The sequence below is a fragment of the Micropterus dolomieu genome, linkage group LG09, assembly GCF_021292245.1.
Source record: "Micropterus dolomieu isolate WLL.071019.BEF.003 ecotype Adirondacks linkage group LG09, ASM2129224v1, whole genome shotgun sequence".
Classification (NCBI taxonomy): Eukaryota; Metazoa; Chordata; class Actinopteri; order Centrarchiformes; family Centrarchidae; genus Micropterus; species Micropterus dolomieu.
Window position 1 is genome coordinate 22082860 of NC_060158.1, and position 13953 is coordinate 22096812.

The 13953-nt window shown below is 41.2% G+C and overlaps 1 protein-coding gene across 1 annotated transcript in view; it reads right to left on the bottom strand.

Annotated features, from left to right (window-relative positions):
- fhod3a (formin homology 2 domain containing 3a) overlaps nucleotides 1–13953 on the bottom strand; it is a 69337-nt gene that overhangs the window by 9344 nt on the left and 46040 nt on the right. The window contains exons 6-16 of the mRNA XM_046059318.1: nucleotides 12204–12298; nucleotides 11434–11545; nucleotides 11176–11270; nucleotides 10727–10870; nucleotides 10277–10512; nucleotides 8153–8572; nucleotides 7129–7182; nucleotides 6430–6564; nucleotides 5896–5946; nucleotides 2242–2459; nucleotides 294–626 (exon numbers count right to left, since the gene is read on the bottom strand). Of these exons, the coding sequence (XP_045915274.1) occupies nucleotides 294–626; nucleotides 2242–2459; nucleotides 5896–5946; nucleotides 6430–6564; nucleotides 7129–7182; nucleotides 8153–8572; nucleotides 10277–10512; nucleotides 10727–10870; nucleotides 11176–11270; nucleotides 11434–11545; nucleotides 12204–12298 (1893 nt within the window). The remainder of the gene's footprint in view (nucleotides 1–293; nucleotides 627–2241; nucleotides 2460–5895; nucleotides 5947–6429; nucleotides 6565–7128; nucleotides 7183–8152; nucleotides 8573–10276; nucleotides 10513–10726; nucleotides 10871–11175; nucleotides 11271–11433; nucleotides 11546–12203; nucleotides 12299–13953) is intronic.

The following is a 13953-nucleotide window of genomic DNA, read 5'->3' on the forward strand; positions in this document are numbered from 1 at the left end:
CTGTTACATTGGTTAAATGTCTGTCAGGATAAATGTTGAACTGGCAGCAGAACGACACCAACTCATCAAATGACTGCTAAATAGCGCCATTAGTGGTTGTAAATTCAACAGTGTAACTTTAACCATGATTGCAGTGGCCATCTTAACAAGTCATTTAGTACCATCTCAGCCGATAATTTCAATAATTTCAAAAGAATGACTGCTGAATAAAATCCTTATAAGCAACTTACTAAAAACTAGAATTGAAAATGTAGCCTGAATGTTAGTTCATGATGCAGTACAAAACTACCCACCATTCTCGTTGCTCCCCCTCTCCTCTCTCTCCAGAGTGCTGCTGGCGGAGGAGATGCTGGAGGCCGAGCAGTTGTCCTTCTCATTCACTTCCTCATTCTGTCGCTCCTTGTCGCTCAGGATGCCGCTGTCCTCCTCCTCCTCCTCTTTCTCCTTCTCTGGTTCCTGCTCACACTCTTCAGCTTCCTCCTCCTTCTCTGCTGACGCTTCCTCCTCTAATTCCTCCTGTTCTTCCTCCTCTTTCTGTTCTTCCTCCTCTTTCTGTTCTTCCTCCTCTTCCACAGTGGTCTCTTTTTCCTCTGCTTCTAGACTGGCACTGGAGTCATCAGCCTCTCCTGTTACAAAAAAAACAAAAATCAGTGTTACTTTATTCTATAAAACGCAGGTTCCTTGATTTAACTTGGGGCAGTCATTAATACAGAAAGGTTTCTAACTTATCTGCAATAAAATACAGTTTGAAACATGTGCCATAGCTGTCTTTGATTTTAAAGGTACCTCTGTTTAGGCTGCACATGGGACACCCCTGTATCAGCACCTTTCTTTTTACAGTCTATGATCAACACTCATTCCCACGAACACTTATACACTAATGTAAACAATATGGCAGGCACAGAAAGCCGTGTTGTTGCAGGACCGGGATATGAACAGGAAATGAAGAATTAAGATCCTGTTTATGTCAAAACACACTCATGTACACGGTACAAACAGGTAACTCAACAGTACAGTCCTTGCAAGCGATGCAGGCGGGGTTAAAATAACACGACACAGTGAGGCCTCATACGCTCACCCGTTTGAGCTACAGTACCTCAGCTCATAGTTGCGCATTCCCTTAGCTCCCAAACAAGACTTTTTTTCTTACACAAGATGTTTTGGCGTCACACTTTCTAAAAGGTCTTTCAAAAACCCATTTGACCCTTTCACCCATACTCTCTCTCCCTACGCTTTCTGCCTCCCCTGATGGTGTCCCCCCCACCAGTATTTTCCACAGTCTGTCTTGCTTCTCCCTCTTTAGCTCACGTCTGCATGCCCATTTAAATGGTAGTCTGCAAACTGAAACAATTTAAGGTTAAGAATGATTGCTTTGGGGCGCCCAGTTGGGAATTGAACTGGCGTCCTTCTGGTTTTAATTTGTATTAACCAGCAGAATTCAAAGTCATAGTGCTCTTAACTAAGAGACCTTTAACACACACAACTTGAAAGTCATAATCCTCAAGATTTTCATAAAGTCAAACCCTCTGTTTTTGATGCTATTTATGTTGGCAGCAATAGCCATTCAATGTCTTTCCATTCAGGAATTACCTCTCTACATAGTCATTTTAATTGCTAGTGGTGGGGTCCACCATTCTCACTCTGGATTCATATTACCTTCATAGGCATGAGCGATACACAGGACACGATGCATATATGTAATCCAGCATTTTAACTGTTAGCAGTCTAATCTCATTGATATAAGCAATTAGTCACTCAAAATACCTCTACAAAACAATACATTGTCACGTTTAGCATTTTTTGACAAACAGCACACCTATTCCATCTATTCATTATAAGACAAAACAATTCCACAGTATAGTATAACATAAGCTAACCCCTTTAAATTCTTATTTTTAATTTAGTTTTTTAACAGTACTAGCAAAAGAAATGGTAGCAATCCTAGTAGTAGTTTAGCCGTAGTAATGCTGATACGATTATATATTTTAATACTTAATATGTGGCATTTGGCTACACTATTGAATCTAAATCCTCTAAACCAACCGGAGAGTAATTATAAATTGTAAAATTTTACAAAACAATCTTTAGTTGACATGTCAGTCTTATAATTCGTCATCTAAGCATTTTTGACTTGTTAATAACTCCCATCCCCACAGAGACACCATGTTGTTAGTCAATATTGTATGCAGTGCGTCAATATTTGACAGCTACTCCATCAAACTGTATTCACAGTTGTCCTACCGGTCTCAGAGGGCGTGTAGGGGGTGGCTGGGGTCCTGGCTTCGGGGTCAGCCTCTGCGTCCTCCTGGGAGGCGAAAGAGGATGGGGTGCTGCTGCGCGATGATGAGGGCCAGGCCTCCAAGGGTTCAAAGGTCAAGTTGAGGTCAGGGCGAGTCCTCGACACCCTAACGTGCTCCCTCTCGTACTCCTCTGCCGCCAGACGCTCCACGTTCTTATACCTGAAGGAGAGGGACAGAGAGGGAGGATCAGAAGACAAAAGGATAAAAAAAAATAGAGTCAGAGACAATGTACCTTCTGTATCTTCTGTCAGTGTTGGTCTTTGCCAAATTGCCCTAAACTAAACTAGCTTCCACTCTTTGCCAATTTACTTGAATTCATCAAAAAGTTCCAACCTGTGTTTTCTTTTAAAACATTCAGCCAATTCCTCTGTGTTTTCTCCTCTACAGCTGCCATGCCACTTCTTGACACTATAAGCCCATCTTACTCCTCTACCACCATTAATCGTCCACAAAGCATTCAAAAGCATTCATCACACAAATCCTGAGTTTCACCATCCTGCTCCCCTCTCCTGTCAACCAAAATGCTCGGCTATCACCAGCAGTCTAGGTATTCAACCAGGGAGTTTAGAGAAGAAGTGTTAGGAGGGAGGGTGTAGAGGAAAAGAAAACGACAGGAGAGAAGAATGGGAGAGATGGGGAGAAGTTAATGTTAGTTTGGCTGCTGAAAGGCCAAACATCAGATATGAATCAGAGTAAACCTGTTCAAGATGTGCCTCGATCAGCTCTCATCCCTTGTCCTTTTCCTTCCTCTCTTTCTCCCCCTACCAAACTTAAGCATTCAACCTGCTAGCCAGAACAGAGACTTTGGGGCACTGAATCAACCCTCTCTCTCTCTCTCTCTCTCTCTCTCTCTTTCTTTCTTTAACCCCTCCTCTTTCCCACAGCACCATGAATGTGTGGAGCTTCTGTTCAGAGTTCATTAGCATCAGGCCACTTCAGAGGTCTGAAGAAACTGGACACCAATATATGTGCTTGTTTTTGTGTGTATATGTGTGTGTGATTACGAGGGAAATGGAGTGAATGAGCCAACTCTATATTGTGTGTTTCGATCAACTGACCAAAACCTTCAACGTGCTCTACGTCCTTTCACACTAAAAAGGAGTTGAGTGACAGTAAATCACTCTTTGATAAGCTGTTTACTCTATGTGTCTGCTAAGCTAACATTATGTCCATGTATTATGACCTGATATTGCCATTAAAAGTTAGGACTGATTGATACCATGGATAATGATAATATAACATGGACTGCCATGACAGATTTAGTATGTAGGAAGAAGACCAATAGGCTAGCAGCTCTGTGAGGCAATGCTTTGGTACAGTGGTGCTATGAGCTAAATGCTACTAGCTAAAACATCAGCATACTAACATTTTCTCAATGATAGTGCTAACATTCACCAGCTAAAACTTGCTAATTTGCCTTTTGCAACTAGCAACTAAGCAATTAGCAACACATAGTAGAACTGAGGCTTTAACAAACCACAAAATATTTGCTACATGCATCAGAAATCCTGTTTCAGTCCAACTCTAGTATGCGCACCATTAACAATATTATTTGGACTCTTTTGGCCGTCATTAGGCCCCATCCTTATTCCTGCAAATTCTTTTTGACCAGGTGTTTCAGTGCTGTGACAGATGAGCCGGGGTAAAAACTCATGTTTTCCTGATGACCGTGACACCCAAATGCACCATACATACATCAGCCTCTCTTGTTGAAACATCTCTCTCATGCTCACTCAGCAGCTCATCTCCCTCTCTGGCTTTCTGTCCACCTCTGTCTGTCTTGTTGTTCAATCCAGCTGCTCTTACTTTGCCTTTCTTTTGCTCTGTCTTCCTCTAGTTCTTTTTGCTCTGACTCTCTGACACTGTCTGCTATTCTAAGTGCTTTAAATTGAGGGTGGAAGAGGTCTGAGCCTACAGGAAAAACGACAGCACTTGGCACAGTTTTTCAGTGGCGCTTGGTTCCTACAGGTCAGAAACAGATGCTTTTCATGTGGTGTGCCTCAGGGTTCGGTCTTGGGCTCTATATTATTTTCTTTCAAGACTAGAAAGGCACTATACAAATAAGGAGCATACGAAGCACAGAGCATTTATATGTGCTTCTCTTAGGTCATGTTATTTAAAGATATCTCTTATCAATGTTATGCTGATGATATGCAGCTGTCTCTTTTAAGCTTGACTGACAAACTTACTGCTCTGCACAATTGTCTGCCATTAAGGACTGGATGGTCTACTTCTTACAGCTCAACACAGATAAGGCTGAGGTCCTTATTGTTGCTCCAGCTTCCATGGTTGCTCAGTATCCTGGATCCCTTTCTCTTGTACGTACAGTCTAATATCAGAAATCTTGGCATTAAATTCGATCAGGCTATGTACTTTGACCATCATATCAAATCATTAGGCCTGTATATGTTTCTTCCATTTAAGAAATACAGGCCTGTTGCATTACAACAGGTAGAGGTAGAGATGATATTTCTCTTTTATAACTCTTTTATATCAACTATTTACTTTTCCAAGCCATCATTGGGCCATCAACAAATGGTCCAGCTGCTGGAAGGCTGATGACCAGGTCTACCAGGTCAACTCAAATCACACCCATCCTATCTTCCAATCAGGTTCAGGATTAACTTTTAGCTTCTTGTTTTTTTTACATATAGAGCCCTGCATGGTCAGCCACCTGTGTAAATATCTGACCTGCTCAATCCTTATATCACCAGTAAGGTCACTTAGATTTTCCAAAAGGGCTTTCTGGTCGCTCGACTGAAAACAAAAGGTGCCTTTGAAGTGGTGGCCCGACACTGTGGACCACACTTCCTTAAGACAAGTAGTGAAGTATCTGTTGACGCCTTTAGCAACTGAAGACTCTTTTATCCACACTGGCTTTTTTCTTGCCTCGTGCTGTCTAGTGTTTGTAATCTTGTGTGTTTATAAGGTCTGTTATTGCTTATTTTTTATTGCTTGATTCGTTTTTTTAAATATCTTTATGGTGTTGTTATTGTTGTTTCATTACTGCTTTTATGGTCTTATTTCTAATGATTTTACTCTTGTAAAGCACTTTGTGACCTTGCTCTGTGAAATATGCTTACTTACTTACACAGTGCATAGACTGTTAATAGAGAAGAGAAAAACAAGAATATATTGAAATATTGTGATGGTCATTGGATTTGGTCCCCGAATCTGATCGTGCACTCACATACCCTCTTGAGTAAATCTGTTGCTTCCTGTGATTTCCATTTGCACACAAACATACATTTATAGGCCTCATTAAAATTCTTCTTTGTGTTTAAACGTACATGTGCATGAGTCCAAATTGTGTCTGTTTATGTGCATTCAGTGTGAAAAGCCTGATGAATCCTGCCTGCTTTTCTCACAGCATGCAGCCAAAACAATCAAACCTTTGATTATAGCTCCTTAAGAAAGGAGAAAACAGGCAGACGGAGCTCAGAAAATTAGTTCAGTATCCCCCAGCCTAGGGCATCTTTTTAACCTGAAAACAATTACACTATTACCGAGATTCCCAAATCACAGGTTGAAACATATTCACATAACAGCTGTAATGTGAGTGTGTTTGTTGTTTTGATTTAGTGCACACACTTACCTCTCCTCCCGCGCAAGTCTGGCCTCTTCCATTTTATCCACATAGCCGCGACTGTGAGAGAAACATAAACAGAGAATTTTAAAACATAACAATCATAGCTTACACCAGTATGGTCTTCTGTAGACCTTCCAGTGTGAATATGACATGTTTACACATCATGCACACGTGCAGTTAAGGTACTGGTTCAACTCATGATTCCTTATTCTTTCTCAGATGTTTTCTATGGTAAAATCATAACTGTATAATTAGTCTTTTAAAAAATATATTAAATCCACATATTTTCATCAATATTGTTGCACTTTTTTGCATACTATATTACTATACTATATTATTTGCTACTCATTAAGCGCCCAAACACTCTCACATTTTCAACAGCCAGCCAGCGGTTAGCTTAGCTTAGCATAAAGACTGCAACCAGCTGTCACAAATTCTTGCCTCATTAGTTTAATTTGTACAAAAACCTAAGTTGACCACTGACCACTTGACCACTTTTATCCCAAACTGTTTTCAAAAACAAAGCCTGTGATGCCGCACCTGTGCTTGTTCCTCTCCTCTCTCTCTATCCTCTGCAGTCTCTCCTCTCTCTCCACACGGCGGCGCTCTCGCTCGGCTGCCAGAGACTCCTGGTGTTGTCGGTATGAAGAGGACAGGAGACCTCCCAAAGCCGGCCTGATGGAGAGAGAGAGAGAGAGAGAGAGAGAGAGAGAGAGAGAGAGAGAGAGAGAGAGAGAAAAAAAATAAGTTCTCTCCTTCAGCATAGTGCGATAATAAACGTTTATTCCACGATATTTTCTTCTTATATATTCATGATGTTCCATAATGAATGCATCACTGTTTTAAATCTGTCTTTGCTCTATTTTAATCTGCTGCATTACTGTGATGCAATATGACAACATATAGAGCTAAATCTGTTCATTATCATAACACAAAATGTGCTCCCTGCATATATGGAGCTTCTGTATGTGTAAGTATGCATATAAACATCATAAATTATGTGAAATGACTGTATTCTCTAAGGAGGAAAGCAGCTAAGTAACTAGGGAACCAGAGTGCTCACATTCACTTCAGTATCTCATCACTATAAATGCACCGTGGGGTTGCACACAGTCCATACTTGTTACACATCTGCGTGTTTGTTAATGTGAATACACGTTAACATGTACACATATGTGAACGTGTTAGCATTACACGAGTTAGTATTTTAAGGATGTTTTGAAGCACATGTCCTCTCACCTGGAGCCTGTGGGCGTACTTGGGGTGCTCAGAGAGGAGTAGGACATGACATTCCTGGGTGTAGAGAAGGGGTGAAAAAGTGGGAAATAGTGAGTGGCCTCTACACTCACCCGGTTACACGACTACCCACTGACTAACTCATCATGGCAAGAAACTAATGTGACACCTTGTTACATAACAGGAATGCTTGTCATTTAGCCAGTGTTAGCAGGTAACAAGTTTCTTTTTAGAATACAAGTATGTTATTTTAGGTTTTAGTAACACATGCAAAATAACACGGTGAAATTTCAATATATTTCAAAGGACTCATCAAAGCAAAAGTGTCAATTAAGCATATTGGCATATTTTAAACATATTGGCTTCTGATTCCAGTTAATTATAGGTGACTTCACAGAGCTCAGTCTCTGCTTGAATATGCAGAGCTGTAAATCGTTGCAGCTGAATATAACATTATCACGACAACCTATGTAAAGGTGAGGTATACGTCACATGAAAATACAGTCCCATCCATCAAGAGAAAAATCAGAAACACTCAATATGGACAGAAAGCAGTGAATGGAGAAAGTAAGGATGAGGAAATGCAAAGTTCTACATAAATTATCAAACTATGAAGCAAGAAGTGACTATACAGATACACAGGTGAAGAGCTGACAAAGGCATCTGTGAAAACACTACTGTTCTTGTACTGTTCTTGAAAAGAAAGGGAAAAGTGAAGCAAAGTGAAGTTTGCAAACAAGTGGAGGACTATCAACGCACTGACAGAACTAAGATAAGAGATGTGAAGGAACAAAAGGTGATATTAAGAGCGTTGAGAGACTGAAGGTGAGAAGCCGTGCAGTCTAAGAAGTGAAAAGAACTGGTGATGAATAACGAAATTGATGCAGAAAGATCCAAGCTGGTGTGAGGATAAAAGCTGGAAACAGAAGTGGAAAGTGAAAAAGAAAGTGCAACGTCGAAGAGATGCAAGGAAAGCTTTCTGTGCTTCTTGAGCTCATGGGAGATTGAGTTCTGTAGTCCGTCTGACCTGGGAGACGTCGTTTTGGGTGACTCTTCACTTGGTTTGGCCAGTGACGGTGGTGACGGCTCCTCATTGAGGTCGTAGGAGAAGAGGTGAAAGGGCGAGTGGGGCAGGTAGGGGAGCCGGTCAGGAGAGGGACGGGAGCTGCAGCGTGATGGCGGGCTGACCTCCCTGGTAGCCGGGACGGTGACAATGGACTTTTTCCTGGCCAGCAGCGAGGCCAGAAGGGAGGTTTGGGCTGGGGGGCTGAGAGGGGAGGAGATGGGAGGAGAGGAGGTGCGGGTAGAGGGGCAGTGGAGGGTGGGTGCTGGAAGTGGTTCAGTCTGATTCCTCTGCTCCTCCTCTTTTATATTCTCCTTTCTGGAAGTGATGGTGATGGACTGGACGGTTGTTCGGTGAACTACGGATTGAAGATGTCTAGTCGGGCTAGGAACAGAGGAATGGATTGACAGGAATAAATGGATGAACGATTTAGTGGGCAAAAGTAAGAGAAGTAGAACCATACGTACCCCCTGTAGCTTTACTTAATCAGGTGTTAAGAGCTACAGATGGTAATGATACTAATAACTACCAAGTAGAGACCACAAGGAGATCAAACCAACCAGATATACAACAGAAAACAGTGACAGATGACACATTAAAATAGCTTAGTGGCTTCACATCCTCTAGATATACTGTATAAACCACAAGACATTTCATTTTCACGTTTTCACCATGTCCTAAAATACCTGGGGGTGGTTTGTTTAGACACTGTATCAGCCCCCTCTTGCTCATCCGAATCAGACTCAGTCACTGGAGTCTCCTCTTCTTCCTCCTCATCCTCCTCCTCCTCCTCCTCCTCCCCCTCCTCCTCCTCCTCCTCCTCCTCCTCCTCTATCCCATCCTCACATTCCTCCTCTCTGTGGAGGGGGTGAGGGGGTGGGGTGGGAGGGTGAAATGATGGGTGGAACATTTAAGGGAAGGATTGTGGGAGACATGATGCGATACATAAGAATAGCATGCAAATACAAATCACCACAGTTTTGAAGAAATAAAGAGTTGCAGGGTTAGAAGAGATTGATGAGACTGATGTGTGGAAATAATGTTTAGTAGTGACCAACAAACAAAACAAAAAGCTTAAGACAGGAGAAAACACAGAACTTAAGTAAGAAAGGGGGGGTGAATATTTCTCACTAGACACTACACACTCCATGTGTCCAGTTAGGTTGTTTTACATGCACACAAAAACAAAATATAGAGGGGAAGGAAGGAGAATATGCCACGGCTTAATAACTGACTTGAAATCAGTCACTAAACTGTTTTGTCTAGTGAACCCAGAGGAGCCTTGTTCCAGTCCAGTTGGCGGTTGCTGCCAGGTTCACGCCTCTGACATGAACAACTTTCACCCATCACTTCATTCAATAAACCAAATGGATTCTCACACAATTATGCACATTTTCACTTCTGTTTCAAGATACAAATGTGTGCTGGTGTGCACACTCGTACACACAAACACCACTTTAACACTAGCTGAGGCATGGGACATAATTCATCTGCTTCGGTCACGCTACACACTGACAGAGTAAAGAGATGAAGGGAGGAGGCTCATAAAGGGAGTGAAAGAACTACAATGGATGTAGAGAGGAAAGATTTAATTGAGGTAAACAGCTACAGCCGCCTCCAAATTCCCCTTTTTGTGCTGGTTTAATAATGTGTACGCTTCTGTTAGAATTACAAGCAAACCCTGGAGGCTTGTGCACCTGCTGAGGACTCTTTTATTTCTCTTAGGTCTGAAACAGTGTTTCATTGCAGAATCAAAAAATCAACCCAGAGTGCTTTATGTGAGATGACACACACTAATTGTTACAGCATGTAAGTGAGGAGCAGCAGCAGTAAAACAGAGGGCAGAGGGCCACAGAGGTCAGGAGCTGGCCTTTTCCTGAGAGACCTTTGAACTTACATGGATGGAAGGAGACCTGACAGTGTTCTGAAGCAGAAAACGTTGGTATAAGACAGTGAGAACTTCTCTCTTGAGCTAAGTTAACACATGTGCAGCTCAAAAGTGACGAAATAAATAAATATATGGCACAATCCTTCTTTATACCTGCTGAAAAACAACCCCTTTTCTCCCTCTGCTTTCCCTTCTCTCACCTCTCACTTATGTCCTCAGCTCTCTGCCCACTGAAAGGCTGGAAGCCGGCTCTCTGTGGGGACGCGGGGCTGCAGGGCGAGGCGTGACCGGACCGCCCAAGAGAGGCCCTGCGGCTCCGCCTCCTCTCCAGACCACGCTTTTTGTCCCCGTCCCCGAGGCTGACGCGTCGGCGGTCCTGGCGTCCTGTTGGTGGAGGCTGGCTGTTGTCATCGCCGTCTTCATGCCGTAAGGTCATCTAGGGAGGAAAGTAATTTTGGGTGTGAAGTGGAAGTTGAAACAGGTGCTTCGCACAGAAATTTTAGTATTAAGAAATTGTACAATAAACACTGTGTGGATCCATATTCATTGGATGTGAGCAGCATTTACTGGCTGAAATCTGATCTTTAATGAAAGGTAAATATCAGCTTGCAATATCTTCCTATGACTTTATGACTTTGTGTGTCTCAAACCTCATAGATGTTGAGCTGCTCAACCAAGTCCAGATCAGTGCCTTTCCGCCCCAGGTGCCTTTGGGACACTGTCTCCATGCCTTGTTCCTCCAGACCGTCCACCATATCGTAGAATGAATCCTGGTCAGGCAGTGCTGCAAGCGTCTGCAAAAAGAAAAGGAGACAGATGAGGAGACATCAAGGTGTAACTGAGGATAAAAATGCAATATTGCATATTGCAATGTCATTTCATTTCGGTTGGGCTGGAGAATCCTTGAAACGGCTCAATTAAAACCTAAAGTAGTGTGACCTGACACACCTGCTTAAAAATGTTGCATACAATGACAAAACATTCATTTAAAACATGTAATAAACAAGGAATGAGGAAAGGCATGGTTTTAAGTATGATAAAGAATTACTAATACAAACTATATAAACATTCAGTATATAGACACTACAGACATGGACACCTTATTGATGAGGGTCATGGCATAGACCAGCAGCTCTGTGTCCACTCCATCCTTCTCATGCAAGATCTCCATAGTGTTGGACCACGGCTTGCAGCCTGGAAATCAGCACATTGCAAATAAAAACATGAATTACTTTTTCAATCTCTACCCAACCACCGTCCTTTTGTATCAAACGGGGCAAGTAAATAGCACAGTCTAACAGAGTGATGAATGAGAACACGTTCCTCATCAGCTGGTGGCGTGTTTAGTCATTTATACCTCTCTTGGTGTCCACGGAGGTGATGGCTTCTATCAGCAGAGGGGTGTTGGACTCTGAGTACTCCACAAACACCAGCAACAGCTTCAAAGCTGTTTTCACCACCAGACGAAACTAGAGGATGGAGGTGCAAAGTTATAAACTCACACAGAGACAAGAAACAATACAAACAATGCATATATTATATTTTATATTGTAGACTTTATATAAACTTTGTTATTATCGATTTGTGCATATGTGTATATCTGTGAATAATATGTTTTCTCTGTTTCCTAACTACGGGTTCCCGTACTCAAACCATGTACATTACAGTCCATGTTCTGTGTGCTTTTTTTGTCTAGAGGGCACTGTGTAGATGTACAGTAAGTCCCTGACAATGTTAATGGGAGATAGATTGATCCATCCATCCATCCATCGTCAACCGCTTATCCTGTGTACAGGGTCGCGGGGAGATAGATTGATATTTAAAATAAAATTAATTGATGAAATTTTAAAAATAAAAACAAAATAAATAATAGACACAATGCAATTATGAACTGGAATCAAGGCTGATACTGTTGGGGCAAAGCAGATGTGTAGCTTTAAAAAAGAAAATACCACAAAACCTATAAAAGACACCGCCCTCAGGCCAGGACACAGTTTACAATCAGTAGCAGATGTGTTTGTGTGTGTGTGTTTCAGGGTATAAAAAGCTAAAACATTACAATGAATGGCTAGCTCAGAGCTGGTTGCAGTTTGTGTGTATTGTTTTCGTATGTAACCTCAGCTATACCTTTGAGCCAACAAGAGTGTACAGCCACTGGATTGTCTCAGCGTGCCCGATGACACCGTTCATCCCGTCTACATACAGCATGATCTGCCCCAGAGCTGAGACAGGGGGGAGAGAAAGAAACTAAAAGTTAGAGATACAGCCAGAGGGGATTAAGGGGTCGTTGCTTATGCTTTGGATCCTTATGAAAGACAGAAACAAAAAATAAAGTGGAAATTATTTGGAAACACTCGTTTTCAAGCCTTAGTGGTGCTGTTTCTTCCACTACTTCTCTAAAGAAGTTGACATGTGTTTTTCCTTTCCTAAAAAGTATTAACTTAGTAACTGCGACACTGTAACTGTTCTTAATAACCCAGTATTTATGTTTTATTTAAACTCTAAGCTGTTTTGAATGATCAGTAATCATTACTGATCATTACTGAGTAAAGGAAAGTAATCCCGTCTATTGAATTGAATAAAGTGTATTTATTCAAGAGTACAGTTTTTTAGTCCTGGCACTTTACTTGAGTATTTCCATTTTATGGTATACTTTATAATTCTACTTCTGCACATTTTAGAGGAAAACATATTTTTTACTAATGTATCTGACCGCTAAAGTCACCAGTTACTTTGCAGAAGAATTTACATACAAAATATGATCAGTTTATCAAATATGTTGTACCCTATTTATGTGTTAAATGAAAAAGTAATAAAAAGTTATCATATATTATATACACTTTAAATACTTGAGTGCTTTATGCTTATAACAGTTCTTTAAAAAAAACAATAAAAGGAAGCCTTTAACCTGTAATGGATTTTCTTTTTTTGCTTGTGGGTATTGCTACTTTTACGTAACTAAAGGATCTAAATAAATAATCTAAAATATCCATAGTTTTTCATTATCAGGTAGCAACCATTACAGAGGAGCACATTACTTTATTTACATGTACTCCTTTTTCAAATGATGGCCCCTGTTGCTTATCATCTGCTGCTGTACGTCAAAGCACAGAGCAGATCGCATTACACCCAAGCCACGAGTCAAAGTGAAAGTGAATATCAAATCTTTTCTCATTCCACCATATGCTGTTTCTGTGACAAGTAAAGACAACTCACAGGCAACATGAGCAAGAGAGGCAGAGTGCAACCTTGCTCATAGCCTCCTCACTTACATCAAACTTGGACTCAAATTGAACCTTTATCTTCAGAAGCACTAAGAGATGATGTATGACAAGAGTTGATGAATTCCATCCCAACACTGTGATTGAAAATCAAAAGGCTGATGTGAAGGAACTTTTCATTAACATTAAAAAGGTTTCAACTCCACGTAAGACTTCCGTAATCCACCCAGTTTCCATTTAGTTCAAATTAGCCTCATGAAACAGTCCTCCCCAGTATAGAAATCTAAATGTGAGACAGCTTGTGTGGTGAGGCCAGTATTATACTGCCACTGAGCATTGGCCTCAATAATCAATTAATTCTCCTGGTATTCTCTTTACCCCTCCATTACCTTTCATTTTGTACTCATATCTTATACACCTTTTGTTTGGAACCCATTACTGAACTTCTACATTTTTGTCATGATTAAATGTTATTGAGGCCTCTTAAGCATAGTGGTCTAGGTTAAACCTATATTTAAATGCAAACATTATTGTAAATAAAAAAGCATCAAACTTTGCTTTTGTGTGCCTGTCTGTCCGTGCTGCTGCTGTACGTCAAAGCAGAAGGCGGTTCGTATTACATCCAAACTTTAAAAATGAAAGTGAAAGACAAATCT